This window comes from Chiroxiphia lanceolata, chromosome 1 (assembly GCF_009829145.1).
Source record: "Chiroxiphia lanceolata isolate bChiLan1 chromosome 1, bChiLan1.pri, whole genome shotgun sequence".
In the NCBI taxonomy this organism is placed as follows: Eukaryota; Metazoa; Chordata; class Aves; order Passeriformes; family Pipridae; genus Chiroxiphia; species Chiroxiphia lanceolata.
The window spans coordinates 142,400,824-142,424,455 of NC_045637.1; the positions used below are offsets into that span (position 1 = coordinate 142,400,824).

Genomic DNA, 23,632 nt, shown 5'->3' on the forward strand with positions numbered 1-23,632 from the left:
TCTACATCCGCAGAAAATACAGTCTATATCAAAAAATAGAACCGCAGCAACTTTGCACACCCACAAAACATGTGTGCAAGTTAAAGTACTACTACTGAAATACACACCTGAGGGTGACCCAGTGTAAGAATTGGATATTCATGTGAGGGACCCTATGCCAATTGATTTGACAATTACAAACAAGAATTCTTACTTTCTACTTGTATCACTTACCAACTCAGGTGCTTTGCAGATTGACTTGGGCTCCCTATAGTTAACTACTGATGTCAAAGCCTACATAAGAACAGAGAGCAAAGAGAAAAATTGTAAATTACTTACACCTTTTTCTTTTATGAGATTTGAAGAAATAAAAAAAAAATGCTCAAGGCAAAGACCATCTGAGACACTATAAAACTGAATTACACAAAGGGGGATCAAAAAAGAAACAACGAATAAAAAGGTTTCAATTACTGTCCTTGGGAGAATTTGGTTGTTAAACATGTTTAAGTTGAGAATTAAGTAAAAGTGGAAAGAGTAGAGTAACAGAAGCTAATCAAAGAAAATGGGAGAACAAATCAAGTTCTGATTGGAAACTTTGCAGCAGTATGAAGATTTTTGAACACAGCAATATTATGGTGCAAAAGTATGGATGGAAAGAGGCTTAGGAATAATTGCAGATAAAGCAGATTTGAACACCAGCACAACAACAGCAGATTATATCGACAGCATGTATGGACAGCTGAAGAGCATATATGGTGTGCTCACAACAGTAAAAACTAAAAGTTCTTTTGGTTGTAGGATTTTTTGATAGACTAAAGAGGAGAAAAATATTGTTCAAAGTAGAAATTTGAAGCAGTACAGTACAAACAATATGGTGGCTAAAGAAAACCTGAATTATGATAAAAAGAAAGGAGATAATGAAAGTTTAGAATTGAAAAAAAGATTTTAGAATAATCAAGTTTCTAAATCACACATCACATTTAAATTAACGTTTTAAACTAACATTGAACCAAAAATACTGAGTGATTATAGTTCCTAGGAATTACAGTTCCTCTATGGAAGGAAAATACTGTTCTTATTATCAAGATGAACTGACAACCAACGTTTTTGTACAATACATCAACATTTCAAAACTTGGTAATAGGTCTCTAGAATCCCTGTGAGAAAGGAATGCATGACCTGGAGTAGGAAACTTTGAAGCTTGGAGCACTTTTTTGCAATAAAACTGGAGGCAGCAGTTTTGATCTCCACCATGAAAAATTAACAAGAGATTAATATTTTAAATATTTATTGTAAGAATGATCACTGAAGTGAAAAAGCGATGTATCTAACAAAACCTATGCCGAAGGTAGTTGTCAATTTCGAGTTACTCCACCTTCTGGTACATGACATTAATTGCAGTGGAGACAGAAATGTGTTTGGCACTGAGATAAGTATTTGTTTTAAAATGCTAAATAGTTATTTTCTCCATATCACAAATACAAATGGGTAACTACTACTGGTGCTATTATTGGTACCTTCTTCACTATGTCTTTCATACTAACCTTGGCTGAAAATTATCAAAGCTTAGACTAGGACCCTGATTACAAACTGCAAACTACAAACACCACAAAAGAGCAGTGAACCATATGTTCATGTACATTCCATGACAGGAAATTATAGACATGAAAGATACTTACAATTAATAGTTACAATTGATAATTATTATTATTAAACTTTATAACAATTAGAATCGTTATGTTAAAATAAAAGAGCAGCAAGCCTCTTTCCCTAAATTTATTATTTAATTTCAACTGCAGTTCTCTCCCGCAAAAAGTTACCTATTGTGACAGTGATTGAAGTAAGTTAAGTTTTCAGATACTTTGTTTAGATTTTTCAAGTTGAGTACGAATATTCTACATAAGTAATACTAAAAGCACTCAGAGTCAAACATTATGTCAGGAAGCAAATTCAAGTTCAAATGCATTTAAGAATTACCAAACCTCCCAAACACAAGTTGTCTATTATCTGCACTTACATTTACACTAAATGTGTCAGCACCCTTTTTGTGTTATGAAATGTGATGAAAAGAAAGGCCTTTCTTTCTGAAAACATTAAACTATTAAAGTGGTTTCCTCTGTACATATCTTTCCCTCTAACACTGGCTTGTCTTTTGTGCCACTGCATTTCTAAGCTAGAAAAACTGCATAAAAACTCTATCTTTGAACATGTGTTGATGCTCTGAAAAATTCTGGTGAGGCTGAAACAGGGTCCCGAATTTTGTTTTCCAATCCCTTGTTTACCTAAGTAAAAGTTACCTTGTCAAGGGCACTCATAAAGTGTTGATCACCATTCAAAACAGTGTTGATGAGTTGCACAAATTTACTATGTACTTCCAAAACTGACTCCACAAACTGAGTTGGCATCTAAAGGGAGGTAAATAAAACAGAAAGCAAGTTAATGAGAAAAGTAGTATTATCTACTTACAAACATATCTACCTTAGTTGTAGATTTTTTTCCTAATTACTCTTTTTTATAAAAGTTAATACCACAGTGATGAAGTCATTGAGAGGATTGGTTCTGCACTGTTGTACTCTCACACGACTATCGTAGAGCATGTTTTGGAAATAAAAAGACCAGGTTACATTTACAGTCCTGCTATCCAACACAGATTTGGGTCTATACTGCTCTCATGCCGTCTAATTTTTCAGATCATACCCTAAAATCCTTTATTAGCCTTTCCAAAAGCCATTAATGCTAACACATAAATACAGCGATCAAGTTAAAACGCAACTGAAGTAAGTAAACAGCTGCTTCTCCTCCATACTGACTTCAGAGACACAAAATCTGGATGATCCCTTTGCATTTTCCTCCATAGGACAATTATCAATTGAATTTCGTACACTACCTTTTAGCATCCCATTGTGTACAGAGAGGACTGACAGGAGCTGGAGGAGCCCCTACAGAGGCACTGTGAAATTATCTACATAAGGTTGTGAATTGTCATCACCCTCATGGCCCTGTATTTATTTCTCTGTGTAGACCCTATAAGTTTGAAAGAATAAGCTCAATAAACCTACAAATAATATGAAAGCAAAATATACTACTAAAGACTTCAGTCCATTTTCTGTATGCACACAGGAGTCACAGAAGAGTAAGCAACCCTGTGCAGTCAATAAATTAGTGAATTTACAACAGGTTGTATTTATGTATTATTGTAGATACAAACACTGGATGGCTAAAGTCACCATCCTAAAGTGAGCACAGATCTAGACAGCAAGTTGTACACACATGTACAAATGTAATGTCAAAGGAAAGCTTGTTGCTTGTGTCTGAACAGCAATGCTAGAGGAACAAACATGGAATTGAGTAATTTAAATACATATGAACTGAAAAAAAGTTTAATGCACTTCAGTAAAATAATTAAGCTAGAGTATTTTCAGAAACTACATAAAAATATGAGACTACAAAGCTATTAGTGAAAAACATCACACTGAAATCAGGGCAGGATGTCAAGTCTTTACAAATACTATATAATTAAACTAAATGGAATCACTGGTTCCTAATAAACCAGAACAGCAAAAGCCACTGACTTAAGAGAAACTCAGGAAAAAATACATACACAGAACAAAAGGACCTACTTGCCCTGACAGCATTAACAAGTAACAATGAGAAATATCTAGCTGCAGTTGTTTCTGGTTAGATCACAACAATCAACTCTCAGGATAGATATGTGTCACACAGTTAACCATGCTGATCAGAGGTTACAAGTTATCCATCATGTTCCAAACTAATTTCATACAGACAAAATTAAATAAAACCAGAATAGACTAACAGGAAAAGAGCAAACAATTAATCAAGACTGTTAATCAAATAGGTAATTTCAGCTGCCTGAGGAAACTCACATTTTCCTGAGAAAGATTGCTGGTTGCTCTAAGGCCCTCATCATGGATATGGTTTTGTAGTTCCTGAATCATATGAGGTAAACCACTTGACACAGCACGAAGCAGAGTATACATATTTGCCATGTCTGTAACAGAGATACATTTTTATAGAATATGGTTAGAAATACTAAAAATTGACACTAAATATAGCATCATAATTTCACACAGAACTTCTTAAAGACTGAAACAAGGCTGTTTTGAAAAAAAATAATTAACATACACTGGATCACTGACAAAATAATAAAAGGAAAGAGTAGGGCTAATACCAGTATTTACTGAGTCCTGACACTGTGACTAACTCACCCTTCCAATACTGCTTCTTTAGGAGAGAGTCCAAAAAGAGAGGTGGGCTAGTATGGAGAAATACTGTGCCAGTGGTGGCTTGAAATTTTTTTCAGGTTAGAAAAGCTATAAATAAGCAACTGCTCTTTTTACGATTTTTTATTCCTCCCCCCTCCTCCCGCTAAAAAACAGACCCAAGCTCCGATCAAACTTGGAAAACTCCCTGGAAACTGAACACTATTATTAGATACAATTTGAGTTTGGCTGTGAAAAAATAATTTGCTTCACATAATAGATACCATCTTCCATGCAAGAATAAGCATTCTTTCAAGGGTAAGAAGCATGTAGTCATCAGGAAGACTTTTTTTTAGTCAGGCAGGGAATCTAATTATAAGAACATCTCCTTCTTTAAAAAGGATTTGGGACAAGAGGTCACAAAAGATTCAGGACAATAAAAAGTGGCTGTGAAAAGAAGCCAAAATATTCTATAATCCTGACCTGTCAATTGATGATGAAGAAATCTGTAAAGACAGAGCCATTGGTTTACAAATGAAAACAAGCATAAAATATGATCAATTCTACAGGACACAGGACTTCTGTGCGTTTTTAAGCTAAGACAAGGAAAGAGAAAGAATGTTGGCCAAAAGTAGGGTTGTTAACAGTAAAAAAAAGGTTTTGACTACATATTTGGAAGAATGAAAGTTAATTATATGGTAAAAGAAAATGTAATTCAGGGTTGAATTAGGATTTCTAGGTAAGTAACACTAGCTGAAAGTACTTAAGTGCACAGAAGGCCATTGAAAAGAAGACAGGAAATCCCAATGCTAAATGAATAAAACAAAAACCATATTATGCTTTTTGTGACTACAGACTTACCACTTCTTTTCTCTTGTCTGATAATATTGTGACATTCTGCATGTAGAAACTGCAAGTGATCAGCTACCATCCTCTGTTGGCATTCATGAATCACTTTGCCATAAGAGCTGGGATGCAAGTATTTCCGACACCTCATTTCTTCATCTTTTAATCTACCTAAAACCTGCAGACAAGTGTTCAAACTGAGAGCTGAAGAAATACTAACAACCAAAATAGAAACAGAATATACAGCACTATATGTATGTAACATGAAACACAAGAATAAGTAAAAATTACAAAAGAACGTATGCAGGATGCCAAAAAATTAAATTCACTCTTTTGAATCAGGCTATTGCTGAAATAATATAATCTACTCCAAATACTGACTAGCAGCTTTCAGTAGTTTTCAAAACTTCTTTTTCCCTTCAACTTTGTGACCAGTTTTCCCCAGTTTCTCTTACCACGCTTCTTGCTCTTTCTGGAGAAAGTTTTATGACAATACCTAACTATAAGAGACTATAAGAACCACTTTACCGCTCCAAATCCATCTGCTTGTACATAAAACATCTGCTCAATAGGTACAGGAAGGAAATAGGCATCATAAAATAAGTCATATGAATGCTGACATAAAAGCACTTACATCCTGTGAATTTGAGGGGAGTCTAGGGAAAGCAGTGCAGCTACAGAGTGTTAACAATAGGCAAAATTAATCTGCATTGCTTTTGGTTTATTTGAAGTCTTGGCCTGTCCCTAAATTTCACCACAGGTGTGCAACCATTAGCTTATGCTCCTTATGGTTAAAAGCAATTTCACAGCCTTCTCCTCAACTTTTCTAGAGTGGTAGTGTGGACAGATAGCACCAAGGACTGACTCCTAGTCTTGTATTAATCTTTGTTTTCTCAAATGAGGTATAAGAATTACAAGCTAAACTACTTGACTTTATACACCACACAGCAAAACAAAAGAAAATCTATCTCAGAGTATGTAATTTTTAATAATGCTCTGTAACAACTTAAAGCCTTCTTTAACTAGTATGATGCAAAACCACTCATCTTATGCTACTCCAAACTGAGAGAAAACAAGGAAGTGAAGAAGTAATACTGATCAACCTGATCTGTCTTTTATTTTTGTCTTCTTTTTTTTTACTTTACATGCTGCTAATTTATTATTTATTATGACATATTTTGATGCCAACCATCCATCAAGGTTTGTAGTTTATGTTCAGATTAACTGTGTCACCAAAACGTATTGCGTGAAAGCTTAACAAAGAACAACTATAACTGTAGAGGAAAACATGTATCATCAGGAAAATGATAACACTACATTTTAGTTATTGCATGTGTACCAAAGAATGCCTTACCTTCTCCATGTACTGTGAGCAATTTGACTCTTGCAATAAATTTGAAGCTTCTTGTTTATAATACTCCCCTGTTTCATTCAGAAAAGGACACTCAAAAATTTCCTGATAAAACTAGAAGGGAGAATTTTTTTTTAAAGGACAAATAATGCATATACTGGCTTAACATTCAAAATTAGAAACACAGAATCAGAAATATGTATCTACCTTTAGGGGGAATTTTTTCTTATACTGTTCAACATGAACAAAGGAGTTAATAACCCCATGGATTACTTTCTGGTTTGGGTCTTCTCCACAGCGATCACTGAAATAGGCAAAGCAAACGTTTATGAAAATGCAGGTATCTTGTGTAACTCATCTGCTAGCTGAATGAAATCAAATTGGATGAAAACATTTTCCAGTAAACTCCTCTGCTTAAATTGGCAAAATTGAAGAAGATTTATCTTAAAATAAAAAATGCACTCTTCTTTCTCTAATATACATTTGAATTGTTGAGACAGTAATTCAAAAGCATTTACAGGTCATGAAATTTCCAAGTGTTTGCTAAGGACATAAGTATTCCAAATTACATATTCTGAGCAAGTAGTTCAAAAGATACAGTAAGTTCCATCTTGTATTTCTAGCCTTTATTATATAGACTACCTTCACACTCTTGCCCCTGCCAAAAAAAAATCCATAGCTTATACCAGCATCACAGTAAGAAGCATGCTATTTTATTTTCTGAATATCTATTATCTAACATGTAGATCTCAAGTGGAACAAGTAACATACCAGGCACCTTGTCACAATATTTAATCATACATCAGAAAAGGAAAACCTTATGTTTTCCAGTCAATTTCTTAGCTTCAAACCAGGGAGTTCAAGAAAATGTTGTATTTAGTTCCATTCAGTTGAAAGTAAAAGTAATTAAAACAAGTGTTTTGCATGCTAAAAAAATTAGTGCTCAGTCCTTTGCAAAACTGGAAATAACAGACTTACACTCAGAACAGCAGGGACTTCCTCTTAAGACATGAAAAAGTTCTAAAAAAGACCATTTTTCATATGCACTTTGCAACAAAGTAAAAAAATATTCCCTAACTCCTAAGGTGTTAAGTAGAACTAAAATATGATTTACAAAAGTATATTTACACTTACGGATAAGCACCCATAATTTCGAAGGTTTTTCTTTTTAAAATATGTACACATATATGCACATATATAGAGTAAGAACTTCTACTTTACCTAGACTGCACTAAAAAGACAAAATGAATTCTCTATTAGAAACTTACGTTGGTATAGGAGAGTCATTTACATGACTGATTAAAAAAAAGGTAAAGCCAGCAAAAATATACTTGAAACTCAAGCCTTACCATATACCCATCTTGGCTGGGGTGGTGGGGGGAGAAGTAATTTTTCTCATGTCATTTGTTTTGGTTTGTAATTGACAAAAGCTCCAGAGGATGCCCATGAGCTGGGGAGATTTACCAGCACAGCCACACCAGCAGTCATTGTACTACACACACCAGACCATCTTCATACATTCACAACGCTGTTAATTATGGGTATTGCTTTCAAACACAACTGCTGTCTAAGATCTGAAAACTAAGGCTCATGGTGGGTGTAAAGAACTAGCTCTCTAACAGATTATGAGCAGTGACAGTATGGTTTACACAGCTTCATCACCCATTATAAGTGAACTGCACTGACAGGTTCCATCAGGGATGGTCTGATCTTTCCGCCCAGGGAACAGCAAGATTTCCTCTGGTTGTGGTAGCTGAACCAATAGAACAAATCTGAGTTTGAGTACATGTAATCACACCCTGCATCCTTGCCAACATCCCTCTACAGGTCTGGTTTACAATGGTAGAGGCAGCACCACAGAATTATAGAAGGGAAGAAGCGAAACACCTGCCCTGGGCCTGGATGTAACTCCAGCCTGGAGGAGTCCAGGAGCATGGAAAGCTGCAGGATGCATGCAGCCTGTGAACACAGTGCTATGTCATACAGTGCAAGAAGTCGCAGAACTAAGAGTTTAGCATGTTACAAAGCAGGGCTCTAGCAAGAGACAGTCCAGCCCAGCTCTAACAGGCCGGGTTCTGGACCTGGAAAGGTACTGGTGACACAAACACAGGAAGCATTACTGCAACAACAGCTCCAGTCCCAGCTCCCCTCTGCTCGGTTCACAGGCCACTTCAGACCTTAGCCCAGGCAGATGGGGGAAGAGAGGGGGTAGCAATGGTCAGACCCAGGGGATTTGAAGAGCAAGGTATCATTAGGAAAAAGCTGTAAAAGTAGAGGAGACATGCTCCCCAGAAGAGCTGGAAGGGAGGAAACAAGCTTTTGAAGCAGAGGTCAGATCGCACGAAGGTGATAAACGAAAACAAGTGCAGCATGGAATAGGCTGTGCCTGCTCTGGCAACAGCTTCAGGATTTTATTTACACCAATGGTGCTCTGCTCCCAGGAATTTGTAATGCAAATGACTAGTTTCATCAAAATTTGAGAAGTTTCAAGGATGACTTTCACGAAAGTTGTAGTAGTAAGAGCAACTGCCAAACTAAAATGAAATAGGGGACTCCACCAAGGTAGAGTATCAAATGTACATTTTCCTTCTTGGCAGTAGTCAGCAAGCAACAGGGATGCTTAGAGCTACATAGCAGCTGCTGCACAGTTTGAAGCAGGGATATCACAGGATATCTGGGAGGATACGAGGGAATGATGATGTTTGGTGAGGAACATGGATAAAAACAAAGTGCTAGAAACACGAGTTCCACTAATTTAGGTGATGACAAGTTTCTTTTTTCAAAAAAAATGGAAAAAGTTACAAAACACAAGCTAAAGGAAGTTGTGCTGCTTAATATTAATTCCATATTGTTCCTGTCTTAAGACTAAAGCTAACAGTGGAAGTCCAACATGTGTTGTACAGTGTACGACTACTACAAGTTTAAAGAACATTTTTAAAATTTAAGGTACAATAATAAATACTGGATTTATTAAAAGAAGATTCCATCATTCAAAAGAACTGCTCTGCTCTGTCAAACCAAAGGTCTTTTCAGGCCAATTAACTAGAGAATTCACTGTCAATTAGAAGAGTCCATTCTGAATACTTTTTAAAAAGATAACTTCCAATAGCTTTAATTTCAAACAAATGGTATAAATAATGTATCAGCTTAGACAGGAATAGGTTCAGTTAGTTAGAAAGTGTTAGCTATCTTTAGCAGAGAAGCCTCTCCTGGTTAGTCTGTACTAATCACACTGTCATTTGAGATAGCACCTGAATAATTTCCAAATTATTTCTGCTTAAGAATTTCATAGATGAATTTTCTCACAATTCAAGATCTTGTCGGCTTCCTGTTGTGTTGGAACAAAAATGCTTAAGTTGATATTCAGCTTGCCTTGTAGGAGGAGTGCTTGGGCTAGAGGGAGGGGGGAGAAAGTGTGTTATATTCAGAACTCTATATTAACTAGTGCAGTCAGACAAGACAGACTTACATGATTTAAGAATTTCTGCCATTCAAGGGGGCTAACCCTGCTCCCTTTTGCTCAGTCACATGCCTCTCTATCTCTCTTGCTTTGCTTTGGCACTCATCTAATTCTTTGCTGAATTGACTCATTGTGCCAATCTGGAGAAATAACAGCCAAGATGGTTTTCTGTCCAATTAGCAGTTGAGCTGGTTCACTAAGGGACTAGAGGAGTACCTAATTCAGCACATGAAAGGTAGTAGAGCACAGCCTGCTCTTTTTTGGCATCAGTAAACTCTTAGATCAGTTTAGTCATTTTGTTTAGCTGAACCACAAGTCACTACTTGCATTTCTTTATTTTCATGTACCAAAAGAAGACTGTTGGTATTTTTAATGTGTACTGTATTGCACAAGCTTATAGCTTCTAAAAGATCAAAATTTTAGAATTCTTTAAAATTCCAGGTAAATACACTGATTTCAGGTAAATACACCTGAAAGAAAAAGCTGTGGCTCTGCTCCCCTACCTTTTCCAGTACAGTAATAAACATAGTTTTATATGCAGCCAGTTGGCTACAGTGTTGATTATCAACTCCACATATCGTCATAGGCTATGCAAAATCTTCTCACTAGAAGTAGTTCAACTGTCCCATCTACACACATTTTAGTTTCTTAGAGGTGTTGTAATAAACAGAACCATGCACACACAAGTACTATTAAGAAGGTATATTACAGAGGAGGTTTTAAGCACATACATGTATTAGTAGTTTTATTACAATTTTTAGGTAATATTATGCCCATGCATATTCTTGCATCTCTGACAGATGTAACTTATGGATATATATCCATTTCTCCAAAGACTTTGTTTAATCCCTGAACTCCTGAATTCAATGCTAGAAGACATTTAATAGTCATTTGCAGCAGTGTCTTTAAAACTGCCTCTTAAAAACTGTATTGACCACTGAAATCACAGCAAAGAACAGCAACCAGTCTAGAGTTACATGCAAAGGCCGTCCTCAGAATCCCCACAGTGAACTCTAAATTTCATAATAGCAGGGAAAAAAAGCTATAAGTAGTTCTCTCTCATATAATTCATTAAGTGATATGCAGATCACAAAGTGGCTAAAAGAAACTTAGTATGAATAGTTATATGCGTATTTTGAGAAGCAGAATTGCATTAACTTCTTTGAGATCACATAAAAGAATCCTTAATAAAGAAGGGGGGAAAATCCAGATCCAACCATCAGAGACAATGACTCAAGTTTTATTTAAAATTTTCCAAATAGTTTATTTACAAACAATGTCAACTTGTTACAGTTTCAAGCCTCCTCCAAAGCCAGTGACAGCCTTGATCTAAACACCCTTGTGAGGTCTGCAGTCAGCCTCAAGGTAAATACACACCATTACTCTTAAGAGGCATCAGATCTCTGTTGAAAAAAGTTTTTATACACATTTCCACTCCCACCCACCAGTGAAATACACACATTGACTGAAACAAGTCTTCAGTATCCCTGTGCCTGATGTAACAAAGGAGAATTTTCTTCACAGTGAATTAGGGAATCCTCCTTTAATAAAATAAATTGTTACAGTATAAATATATGGATAAAGTAGTATCAGCCCTGGTTACAAAGGCACTACAGTTTAACAACCGAAAGCAAGTAAATACTTCCTGGCCTCAGAAATGCCATCCAAGACAGACATCATTTGGGAATGAAAAATTAAAATAAAATCTTAAAATTAGGTTTTTAATGCCTTATAAATAGTTTTTGTCTGACCAAATGCATGTCAAAGGAACCTCAACCAGTCAAATTACCTCTCTCAGTTTACTTACACTAGTCTGGTCAATTGAGTAATCACTTAAAAAAACCCAGTCATCAGCAACTCCAGAGCTACCCTAGATAGCAGTAGAATTGTAGAAACTGATGGAACTTAAAACTATACACAAGATCTGTAGTAAATCTCAGTATTTCTGTTTATGTATAAATAAAAGGGTCCTTTAGGAGTTAAGCAGAAGTTTTAAATCAAAACTTTAAAAAGTCTCAAGCCCTGTAGCTACCAGGGTCTTTGTTTAGAAGTAAAAAAAAAAAGTATTCAGAAATAAAATCATAATTTCCCCTCAAAGTGCAAAAAAATAATTATTTCCATTTCCTTCAAGTAAAGCAGCAGGACTGTTAAGTGAAGCACTCATCTGAACAACAGAAACCCACAAGCCTGGTCTTCTGGGCAGATAAGAAAGAATTGTTCTGGGTCCCATGCAAAGAAACAGCTTCTCTGGCTTTGGCAAATCTTTGCCCAAGGCCTGGCCCTTAACTTTATTGACAGCACAGAAGCCATAAGCAGTCAGCATCAGGCAGTGAAAAGGCAAGAGGCATCCTATGGGACCTGGAGAATTATTCTAATTCCTCCCCAATCCCATTGATAAGAAGGAAGAAGGGTTGCTGAAATAGAGAAGATCACTACCCTGAGGCTACAGGGAATGGACTGTTTTCTTTTCAGACCCTTTTTCTACACATGCAAGCCACAAATATGTAGCTACAATGAGAAAAGCTGACAGACCATCATCATTAGGTAAGAAGTTACCTTAACAAAACCAAACACAAAAGAATCCACTCAAAATCCACAGACTTTTCCAAGTAAAAACAGTGCAATACCCCTCCCCCACACTATGTTAAAACAAAAAACAATCAAACACTCACTTTTTTATTTCTCGGAGGAGCATCCGAATAAGGATGGCCTGCAGTGGCTCAATCATTAATTTTCTCCACATATCAAGAGCTAGCTGTCAGGACACAACACAAGTTTACATCAGTAAAAAGTACAAAACCAAACAAAAAGAAACCCAATGAAACCCAGAACAATATCAAAGATGACATTGTTTCTCATTCAGGATTTTAAAAATTAAATTTTTAGATAACCTTCCTCCTTTTTTAATTCTTTTGTCATTCTCCCCTCCCCACCCCCCTCTACTCTGCCTGTTCTCAATATATTAATACATTATTTTCACATTTTTCTTCCACAACATCTGACTGCATTTGGATGAAGATCACACAGATCTGTACACTAGTAGTGTCAGACATAGAATTTCTAGTCAGGCAGTATCTAAATGCATCCTTCCCAGCCTACATTCTACCTACACAGCTGATAGAACTGATTCATTCCTTGGTTCCACTCCATCAGGTATTCTCAAATGCATATAAGGACCCTAAGCAAGCTGGTTACAAGGGCAGATTTTGAGTGTACTTGTGAACAAAACATCTGCACAGTAGTAGGTAAATAACACACCTTTCCACCTGGAGCACAAAATGCAGTATTTCTAACAATGATGGCAAAATAAGCCTCATCTGACAAAAGGGAATGTCTCCCAGCCCATTTGTCAGGAGTCAGAGTTAAACACAGAGAGTATCTCCAAACTAAGATGCACACAGCTTAAGCAAAGTCACTGGCAAGCTGTTTGACTTCAAATGGAATACAAATCACCGTCATATTACCATTAGCCACCCTACTGCTCACATATCATTAGAGGAATCAATCAAATTGACTCAATTATCTCAAATTCTTGTGGTGAAGTAATTGCTCCCAAAATATACCATTTTTAAAAAACACACCTGCAATCGTTCAAATGAGCTTTTACATTTAAGTCAAAATCAGATTTAAAGCCCAAAGGGGATAATGTGATCCCTCATACACACGTAATAACCACACATATAAGACCTCCAAAAACACCTACCAGTGAGTAGCAGACTGGGAAAAAATTACACTGCAAAATTAAGTGAGGACAGAGAGAATATTGCTGCTAAGAAGGCTTTGACACAGCAGGTCATTAGCTTTAAAAATTAAAATATTAATCAGATATGTCTTAACTGAAAGCAGGCACATAGCTATTGAGTAAGTATCCAACCTGATTCACTCTGTGAAATAAATCTTCCTTTTAAATAGCAGACAAACTAATTTGCTCTGACCAGCTATTCAGAACCTGTGCTGAAATACAGGGTACAGAAGGCAAACCTGACCCAACTGCGTCATAAGCAGGTTAAAGAAGAGATAAAAGTTTGCTTGTAAATCAAAAGACAAATAATGTTTTGAAATCAAAGTTGTCCTAGGAGTGATTTTCACTGTTGCGCCTGTTACAGAGGAGTAGTAGAACAGTTAAGTTTCCCTAAGACAACAGGAATTCATCCAGCAGAGAACACTGAAAGAAGCCAGCTCTGAAGAGAGAGAAGAGAGTGGGGGAAAAGAAAAAGGAAAAGAACTGACATCTTTTGTGCCTATGAGGTGAAGAGAAACAACCTCAGGTAGATCTATTCTGCAACATGGTTTCTGAAATGTGGTCTCTAGCACAGTCCTTCTCATATACAAGCTACCAATCACAAGCAGATTCAAGTTGCCTGTTGGAATTTTCTTGTCAGATAAACTACAGACAGACCAATCTGGTCAATCCAGCAACCCAATATATTAGTTCAACACAGTTTTTCCTCCTTGAAGAGAGGAACTGACCTTACTTCGACTACACTGGTAATACAGAACGTGGCAATTTTCTCCATTTTCCAGAATCTATTTCTGAGGGAAGAAAAAAACCAGAAGGCACATCTTAATTACCTTCTATTCAGGGCACCCATGGAGTTATTGAAAATTCAGGAATCTGAAACTGGTGATAGGGGTTCGATACAGAAAAGCAGTATCCTTCACCACGCACCCATAACATAAGAGAGGAAAGAAGCAATCTCTTGCAAGCACTGGCAGATTATTTTTACCAACTGATCTCATCCTGTATGTTTCTTAGGACAACAATTTCTGAATGTCTGGAACACTTATCGGGATGATGAGCTGTTTGAAGCCATGCCCACACACTTCACATACGCACCTCCGGTCTTGTGAACGTACCTATTGTTACACACCCCAGAAGAACTAAGCAAGCATGTACTTGTCTGAGGTTACTGAAAAGCTCTCAAAGCTTCATTAGCACACACAAGTGATGCTGAGACAGAAACTTCAATACAGACAGTACAGTTCTTCTACAAATGCTGGGCATTACATCTGCAACTTGATGTTGAGACTGAAGAGAACTATATATAAAATAAACACATTTGCTCTTGGGTAGATAAAGGTCAAGATAATCTGAGTCATCTAAAAAAGGAGAAATGAAATTCCTTCCATTCTAAAGTGACAAACAACTGAAATACTTGGACTTTTGGTAAAGTCCCTTGTGTAATCCAGGGAATAAAAGATAGAATCCTACAGGAACTATCATTAAAGAGAAAATGCTTTCCAAAGACTTGATAAACTTGGTGAGTGCCTTGTAGGTCAAGAAATGTGAACTGGAGCAACAAATTCACCGAAAACAGTGCTGCAATTTAATACAAGAGTGTAGGACTCAAGTATCCATAACTTTTCAGGAAAAACCTAATCCTACACCAGTCATGAACAGAGACCAACTTTACTGCCTCAAACCCAAATTTTACCTCCCACTATTACAGATTACAAAGACAGTATTTATTAAAGAGAAATGGAAGGAGTCTTGCAGAGTGAGGTAACGAAAAACTCATTAGTAGAATTTCAGACATCGTCATCTGAACACCTTCATCAAAACCCAAAAGGTTGCCAGCTACAGCTTAAGAATCTTGATCCTCCCCATATCCTGCCCAAAAGATGAGCTAGGAACATATCCTCCTTGGAACAATGGTTGGGAAGCTTGAAGAAAAGTGTGCCACTGCCCTTCCGTCCCACTCAGGATTCTACAAACATGAAAAAAATTGAATACTCAAAAAACCCAAGTTTATCAAGTCTGATGTTTGTTCTTCTTTGGTAAATATTAACTAGGGCAGAAAGCTATGGACAAAAGTTGCCACTACCATCCTTTGGGCAATACCTCAGAAGGGAGCAGCACTCAAATGGGGAGAATTCATTAATACATCAGCATCACCCAAGAACAATCCCAGACCTATTCCCAGCCCCCAAAGCAACTGAACTAACAGTCATTCACACAGGACTATGATTTACCTCTGACAATCATGGGAACACACTGTGCTAAACCTCAGTCTGAGGAACTAAGGAATAACATTTATGCCATTCTGAGATACCATAAACAGTGCAGCAATATGCACTTCCAAGCTCTGATAAGCCTTTAGAGATGCCACTAATAGCAAGCCTTGGAGACAGCGTAGATAGAAGAGAGAAGAATTTCCTTCCCTACAATGCCTTGATTTAAAGCACATAATGTTTCTGGAATTTGCTCCAGCCCATCCCCAACCTGCCAGAGGATTAGCAATTTCAACTGGCAGTGCCCTCTTCATCAGCTGGGTCAGAAGTACATGCATCACAGTCTCTCCTTACTCTTAACTAAAGGCAACACAGATCTCCTGCTTCAAACAATGAATTCAAAGAGCCAGAACTGTAATCACTGACAGGTCAAGTTCTGACATTAAGGAAAAAAGCAGCATTTTCTCTAGCCTTCTAAAGCAAAAGAGAAAAGGTATTCACTTCCTACTGTAGTGAAAAAGGCAAATGTAGAGAGGAAAGGAAAAAAATAAGATACCAAAACATATAATGACAGAATAAATTCTCCAGCTAGCAGTGTGTGTACATATGGACCCAAAGCAAACATACACACACAAGCATTCAAAAAACAAGTTGGTACTCAGCTGTACTCAGAACTGTGATTTTATCCTGATGCAGACTGAAAAAGTGTTTTCAAAATCTTTCTAAAGACATACTGAAGCACTCTATCTTAAAGAATTCTTCTTTCTTAACTGTAAAATTGTCTGTTTGCTTTATTGTCTTGTACTTCATGGTAGGAGCAGCCATCAAGTGACAAACAACACAAACCCCACTTCTGCATAGCTGCAGTGCACGGAGTGAAGTCTCAGAATGTAGTCCTACTGCTGACAGGATTTGTTATTTTATAAGTATTTAAAAATTACTCTCAGCCTCTCCACTAGTAACTGTGACAACACCCTTGTGCCTGCCACAAATTACTTCTTTTTTTAAAGATAAACCCTCCCTACGTGACACTTTTGTGCACAGAATACCTACTTTTTCTTTCAAAATTTGAGTTGAACTGAAGTTCAAAACAGCTTGCATTAGAAAATAAGATGTGTAGAAGACTAATCTCAAAAAAAAAGCTTTTGTACCTTGTGTCATCAAGAAATAGAAGCCTAAAAGTAATATTTCAAGGGTTTCCAAAAACAAAATTACTGCTTTCTCAAAATGTTTTCTTGATAGTAGTGTCACTTAATAATCCAAAGTGTGTTTGCAAGTAATCATATTTTAAAACTGAAATTCTCCAATAGTTTTCATATTTGCTTTTTTTGCCTGCCAGTATTTATCTACATCAAAACTGTATTCTCATTTTACAAAGGGTTCAGTGTTTACATACTCTATAATATTCCTACTGTAAAAGGACAGAGCTGAACTTGCAGCACTTCTGAATACAGTTTATATCCAGCCCACTTTCAGAGATACCTACCTCTCCAATTTCCATCAAAGGTTCATTCATATCCACCCCTCCATAGCCATACTGAAGATCAGCTTCAGTCAATTTGTTCTTCTTAATAAACTGTGTGTTGAGGTACCTATAGAAATGAAGATATTCTAATCAAAACAGGAAAAGTTCTTTTTTTTTTTTTAATAGATTTGGAATTGTGGAATGTGTTTACAAAATATAACCCCCTTTAACCAATGCCAGTGCCATCTGTAGGAAAATCTGAAAAGATAAATCACCTTAATTTAAAAGACCTTACATCATATTAAAACAGTACAGTGTTGGTAATTGAGAAATCAAACAAGAGCCTGCTATATCACTGTCAGCATTTTCTTGGTGAGCAATACACTTGTGTAGGAATCCAACCTATTTACATGCACTGCCATATTAACTCCTACATATATATGCAAAATAACTGCTAAATTCTGAGCAGTTGACTAGTATTAGGTTGATAGTGGTTTATCTATTATTAATGATAGAAAAACACTCCTGAGTATCAGATATTTTTAAGTTAAAAGTATTTTCTCTACCTCTATTATTTATTATTTTGCATTTCTCTCAGACTGAAACACAGAAGTACTGTCAATTTTAAGAGGGCAAACTTTTGTCAGTTATGACCCCTGACCAGGTCATGATAACTAGCAAACAGCTAGACTGCAAATTTTATAGAGAAGAATTTGCAGAAATGTTATAAAAGCTTATTTTTTTTGTATTCAGTATTTACTATTATATGCATAGTTTTATAAATAACAGAAAATGGTTTCTGTGCGAGACCTGGGAAAACATCCCTCTTGATTCCCAGTATTTCCATAAAGTAAATATTATAACATATTTAAACTGCACCATTCTCCTTTCCCTGATGACTGGGAAAAATTTTTATATCGTTCATAACTACACCCATAATATTTCTTATGTTAGTGCTTAAATGAGACAACTGAGAATATTTTTTTAACTTCTGATCTAACCAGCAGTTTTGAGATGCCCGGTTTAGACACTGAAAACAGCCAGCACTTGAAGAGATTCAGTGTTCAGAGGCTGCACCAGACTTGTGATGCCTCAACACTCTGGGCAGGAAGGCAAAAGCCAAGCAAAGGAGAAAAGGAGAAACACGCTGTGAAAACCTGTGAACTTGAAAGAATTTAGGACACCACAGAGTCCAAAGAAGGAAGACTTGTGACAGTGCAGTGGTGACAAACTGCAATACATTGGCCTAACCTACTTTTAGACTCTTACAGAGAACTGTAAACCCCTCTGCTATCTCTGATAACCATCACAAACTGTAAAAGCAGGTCTGTGCAGAAGGCTACAGGCCCACGATCATACATAACCTGTAAGGATATCCAGAGGAGTTGGAACAGCAGCCTTAAGCAGGCATGCTCCTTGATGGTACTTTTCCCAGCCTCCACCATGTGAACAAAGCCAACAGCTGCCAGCCTACTTTTTCTTGTTAAACTTGTTAAAAAGGAAAGCCTCATGCTCCCCTGACTCACACCTTCTCTCTCCATCAGTACATACAGAAAGAGAACCAAGACTAGCATAAAGAACTAAAAATTGCTATACATTGATATGCTGGTATTATTACAACTGCTTTAAAAAAAGACAAAACGGAACAAAACAACAGCAGCACTATATGTGTTTAGATTTTAGGATTTTATTATGAGCAGATTTTAAAAATTCTGGTTTTTTTTTTCTTTAAATCACTTAATTTCAATTTGCTGGATAAGAAAACCCTCCAATTAATTGAAATAAAAGTACACAGACCAGATTTTTTACATCTATGAAAACAGTTACAGCACCAAGACACTGATAAGCTCTAACGTCCAGTATTGTTTTTATCTATTATTTTTATCATCAGAACTAACCAAAACAACTGAAGAAGGTTCTTTAATATCAACTGTTTCTTATTTCATCAGTTTTATCACCAATATTTAGAGTCAAGCATATGTGGGATTTTAGTTTTCAAACTGAATCCAAATTTGTTTTCCTAGCAAAATGCACCCAGGAGAGTGGGTGAAAAAAAAACCAAATCAAAATCAACACCAAAGAAAGAAAACATTTGTCTCATTTGCCAATCTTGTGATTAGTCTTGCATTTTATGAATTTTGCTCAAAAGTGTCTTACATTTTAGTAGTGTTTCAAATAGTGCCTAGCAGGTTAGAAGCACAGATGCAAGCCTACTTAAATCTTAAAGGAATCTATTTTTAAATAACATTAAGATTACCAGTTGTAAAAATCAATCAGTTTTCATTGCTTGAAGAATTACACAAATTAGAACCTGGGATACAACAGAGTCAACTAATTTATAGTATTTTTTTCAGAGCAAGCATGGAAGCAAGAAAAGAACTCCAACCACTTTATAAAAAGCAGAATATCTTAAGGTCTCCAGAAGTACTTTCATCCAAAACATTCTCTCAAAAAACAAAACATATCCTCTCCTTGCAGAAGAACCTCTAGGACTATGACCTAATTCACTACAGGGTTGATTAGCACCAATACATTTGGCACTGCAACATCAGGTAGAACATACTAGTAATGAAAAAAGAGTAGGAACCATCTTAGATAACTTACCTGCTGAGGCATTATTCCCTTTTGCTCATGTTCTGCTACTATAACTATATTCTCTTCAAAACTGACCTGGGGCATATTCATCTACTGCCCTCTTTAAGCAACGTTCTTCAACTTAACCTGCAGATCATTGTAATAATTTCAAAAGTTTAACAACTCTTTTGCAAATCTTACCTGTATAAACAGTCCATATAGTCTGCCCCTTTGCTATACTCTTCCCAGTATCTGTGATACATAACCAGTACTTGTTCTTCAGCTTCCAGAACTCTCTGTGAAGGCACACCCCCCCCCCCTAAAATTAGTATGAAAATATCATGCATACTCAGAAAGTTATAATGGGATTAACATTTTGGAATAGGAATCACATATTCAGAATTGTTGCAAAGACCAGAAAACTAACATATCTTCACACTGCCAAGTTTTGGTAAACCAGCTACACCACCTAGAGCTGCTTTATTTTGCATTTAAAAACAACATTCTCTCTACTGTATTGTTTTCTATTTATCTTTTCAAAAGTACTTGCTTGAATAAGCATGGTTCGTATTTTTACATCATTCTAGTGGGATAACTTGCATAATTATTCTCTCATTGATACATCAGTTTTAAATACACTTAGCCACATGCACACTGGAGGAATTGCCTTACTATAACCATTTAAAATCAGTGTGCCTTACTGGATAGACAAGCCTTTATACTTACCAAAAATCATGCAATAATGCAAGTTTACCAAAGCACAGATACATATAAAACACTTTTGAAGTTCTGCTAATCTAGGCCCATATCTTTTGAAATTTAAGGTAATCATCAACTAAAAAGTTGCTGATATACTCATCTTCTCAAAATATTTATACTTCAAAGAAATAAGTTCAACAATTTCAACTAATTATTATGATTTGTGAGGGAGAATATGATCCTAGGAACTCAAGTATAATTCTCTCTGGAGTTTGTAATTATAAAATCTGGCTCAAGCAGCAATGAAGCCTATGCAAAAAATGGAAAAAAAAGTAAAAAAAAAAAATGTAAAAGAGGAAAGCTGGTAGACAAAACAGAGTTGAGAATGCCTTCTGCTGCAGAATGCATTTTGCTAAGCTTTTCCAACATTATTTCAAAGACAAGTGGTGGATGGTCAATTTAAAAACACGGATGTGTGCTTTCCGCTACTTTCTGCTGCTTCTACTGTGCTGGCACCTGCCTGATTATCCTAAGTGAGCTCATTCAGCTCACTAAATAATGAGGAAGAACTTTTTTGGCAGAGTTCTCTGCTAGTTTAGTGAACTGATTTAGTCTAGCAAAGTGTCAGGATTATTCTCTCTGCAACCAGTGGAACTACCCACTAAGACACCCAGCCCATCTTGTCAAATACTCAGGTACATAAGCTCAAAAAACAGCACCAAGCCATTTAGCAGCACTATCCAGAATTTGCAGCACTCTATCTCTTCAAAAGACACTAAAGGCAGGTAGGCATCTTATTTAAATCTACTTCTCTTTTTATTGATATACAAGGAGACACTGTTCATCCATCCTATCTACTCAACATGACAAACCATGATTCTGATGAAATCCGCTGTCTTAGCTGATGAAAGAGAAGTTAACCCACAACTATACAGGTATACAAATATTGTTATTTGTCATAATAAATAATTTGCCATTACTTTCTCCCCTCCCAAGCATTTTTGTTATTTCCCCCATATTTCAGAAGTTGGTTGGGTTTGTTTTAGCAGAGCATATACAATCAGTTTCCAAGACTGTGCAGTAGATACTTTTCTGTTGAAACAGAAGGCTAACAACAAACTACAGTACGTTTGGAAAATTAAGACATTTCTGTAAATTGCTTGATAACAAGCATTCAACAAAAAAGAAAGAACTTTTCAAACCAATGAATGTATTATATAAACTGTAACCATTTGCTTAGAAAGAAAATTCTTTCTTTAGTGTTGCATAAACAGAGATCTATAATATTATGTTGTGTGACATGTGTTACATATACCACATATATAAGTATTGTGTCTCTGGAACTGTCACCTGCGATTTAGTCTCATAAAAATATACAAACAAACCCCCTTCCTGAAGTCAAAAAAGAACAAACAAAACCTACATGCCCACCAGTAACTGTACATGTTACCTTGTGCAAATGGCGTACGTGATTTTCCAAAAAAATTTTAGTCTCAGTATAAAGTCTCTCTCCAAGAGGTTCAGGATAGGCCACACACAAAGCATAAATGTCTCTGGGCTCAAAGTCAAGGTTGGTATTAAAGTGTGAAAACATATCAACAAAATTTAGGATTTACAGAACCCTTTTTTCTCACACACATGCAGTTTAGGTGGGTTTTGTTTTACAGTCAAGCAAAACAGATAAAATGGATCATTTTCTGAACTGGTGTAAGCACTAGTTTGGAAGAATTTAAGTTTACAGCATTAATACTAAATTTTAAATAGTGGATGATGAGGGAATGTTAGAGCTAAGATCCTGAAACTTCCAGTAGCCCCACACTGATGGGACTTCTACCACTTATTTGCCATCTACGAATAATATACCATTATCTCAAAGTGAAAAAGCAGCTTTCACGCACAACTCTTCCTCTGTATTTGCAGCCAACACGAACTCAGACTCTTTTCATATAATGGAAAGAAGCTTTAATTAGGTTAAGAATGTGATTAGGCAAGATACAGAGCAGAGCAAACATCAGGTGAAGCCGACTTCAAGTCTTCCTTCCCGGAGTCCAAAACAATTTACGGTCCCTGAGTTTTGCCTCCCAACTCCACAGGTGAAACAATTTCGGGGGACATGAATATTAAGTAATCACAATGGTGGTGTGGATAAAAAAAACCTGTTTCATTTTTAACCATTATTATAAATTCAGTAATCCTTTTTAGATCACAGCCACACAAAACAGTCCTACTTGCTAACTTAAAGCGGCAAACACTTATAACCCTTAGGCTCATTTTCTCCTTAAAGTACCCCGCAGAGCTACGCCTTTCGTTTGCAACATCTGTATCAAGTTTTAAGAGTTGCTTGATGCTTTGTCAGGAAGAGAATTTATGATTAAGAATTTTGCTTTCAGAAAAGTCAAGCAAGGATTAGGTCAAGCTTCACATGGGGAAATAAACTAATTCTGAAAAAATTAGTTTAAAACATCATGCTTTTCTACTAAACCAAAGCATTAAAAGACCAGCCATACTAGAAATACACTTTATAAAATCAGTCATGCTAGAAAATAATGATTTAGTAGATTAATTTAATTAAAGGAAGACATAAGATCAGCTTTCCTCTAGTTTACCACAGAAAAGCACATGCCCATGTAAAAGGAGGCAAAGGACACAGACAGTTGACAGCTTTGTCTACAAAGCACTGTCAAGCTCTCATCTCACAGCTTTCTCCAAACGCATGTTTAATTTTTAATATACTCAAAACAAATATATACTACCAAAAAAAAAAGAATCATAGAATCATAGAATCAGCCAGGTTGGAAAGGACCTCTGAGATCATCAAGTTCAACCCTTGATCCACTACCGCTGCGGCTGCTAGACCATGGCACTGAGTACCACATCCAGTCTTGTCTTAAAAACACCCAGGGATGGAGAATCCACCACTTCCCTGGGCAGCCTATTCCAATGTCTGATTACCTTCTCTGTAAAGAAATTCTTTCTAATATCTAATCTAAACCTCCCCTGGCAGAGCTTAAGACCATGCCCTCTTGTCTTACTGATAGTTGCGCGGGAAAAGAGACCAACCCCCACACGGCTCCTTTCAGGGAGTT

At 36.4% G+C, this 23,632-nt stretch overlaps 1 protein-coding gene across 3 annotated transcripts in view; it reads right to left on the reverse strand.

The window, feature by feature from the left end:
* The window catches only part of CUL2 (cullin 2), a 44,777-nt gene that overhangs the window by 11,881 nt on the left and 9,264 nt on the right, over positions 1-23,632 (reverse strand). For 2 of the 3 annotated variants that reach the window (XM_032692087.1, XM_032692078.1), the window contains exons 3-13: positions 21,997-22,099; positions 20,049-20,143; positions 17,295-17,400; positions 12,529-12,611; positions 9,703-9,789; positions 6,604-6,700; positions 6,400-6,510; positions 5,061-5,223; positions 3,864-3,988; positions 2,277-2,384; positions 214-273 (exon numbers count right to left, since the gene is read on the reverse strand). In XM_032692087.1, coding sequence (XP_032547978.1) covers positions 214-273; positions 2,277-2,384; positions 3,864-3,988; positions 5,061-5,223; positions 6,400-6,510; positions 6,604-6,700; positions 9,703-9,789; positions 12,529-12,611; positions 17,295-17,400; positions 20,049-20,143; positions 21,997-22,099 — 1,138 coding nt within the window. The remainder of the gene's footprint in view (positions 1-213; positions 274-2,276; positions 2,385-3,863; positions 3,989-5,060; positions 5,224-6,399; positions 6,511-6,603; positions 6,701-9,702; positions 9,790-12,528; positions 12,612-17,294; positions 17,401-20,048; positions 20,144-21,996; positions 22,100-23,632) is intronic. The other variant, XM_032692095.1, reaches the window with a different exon arrangement.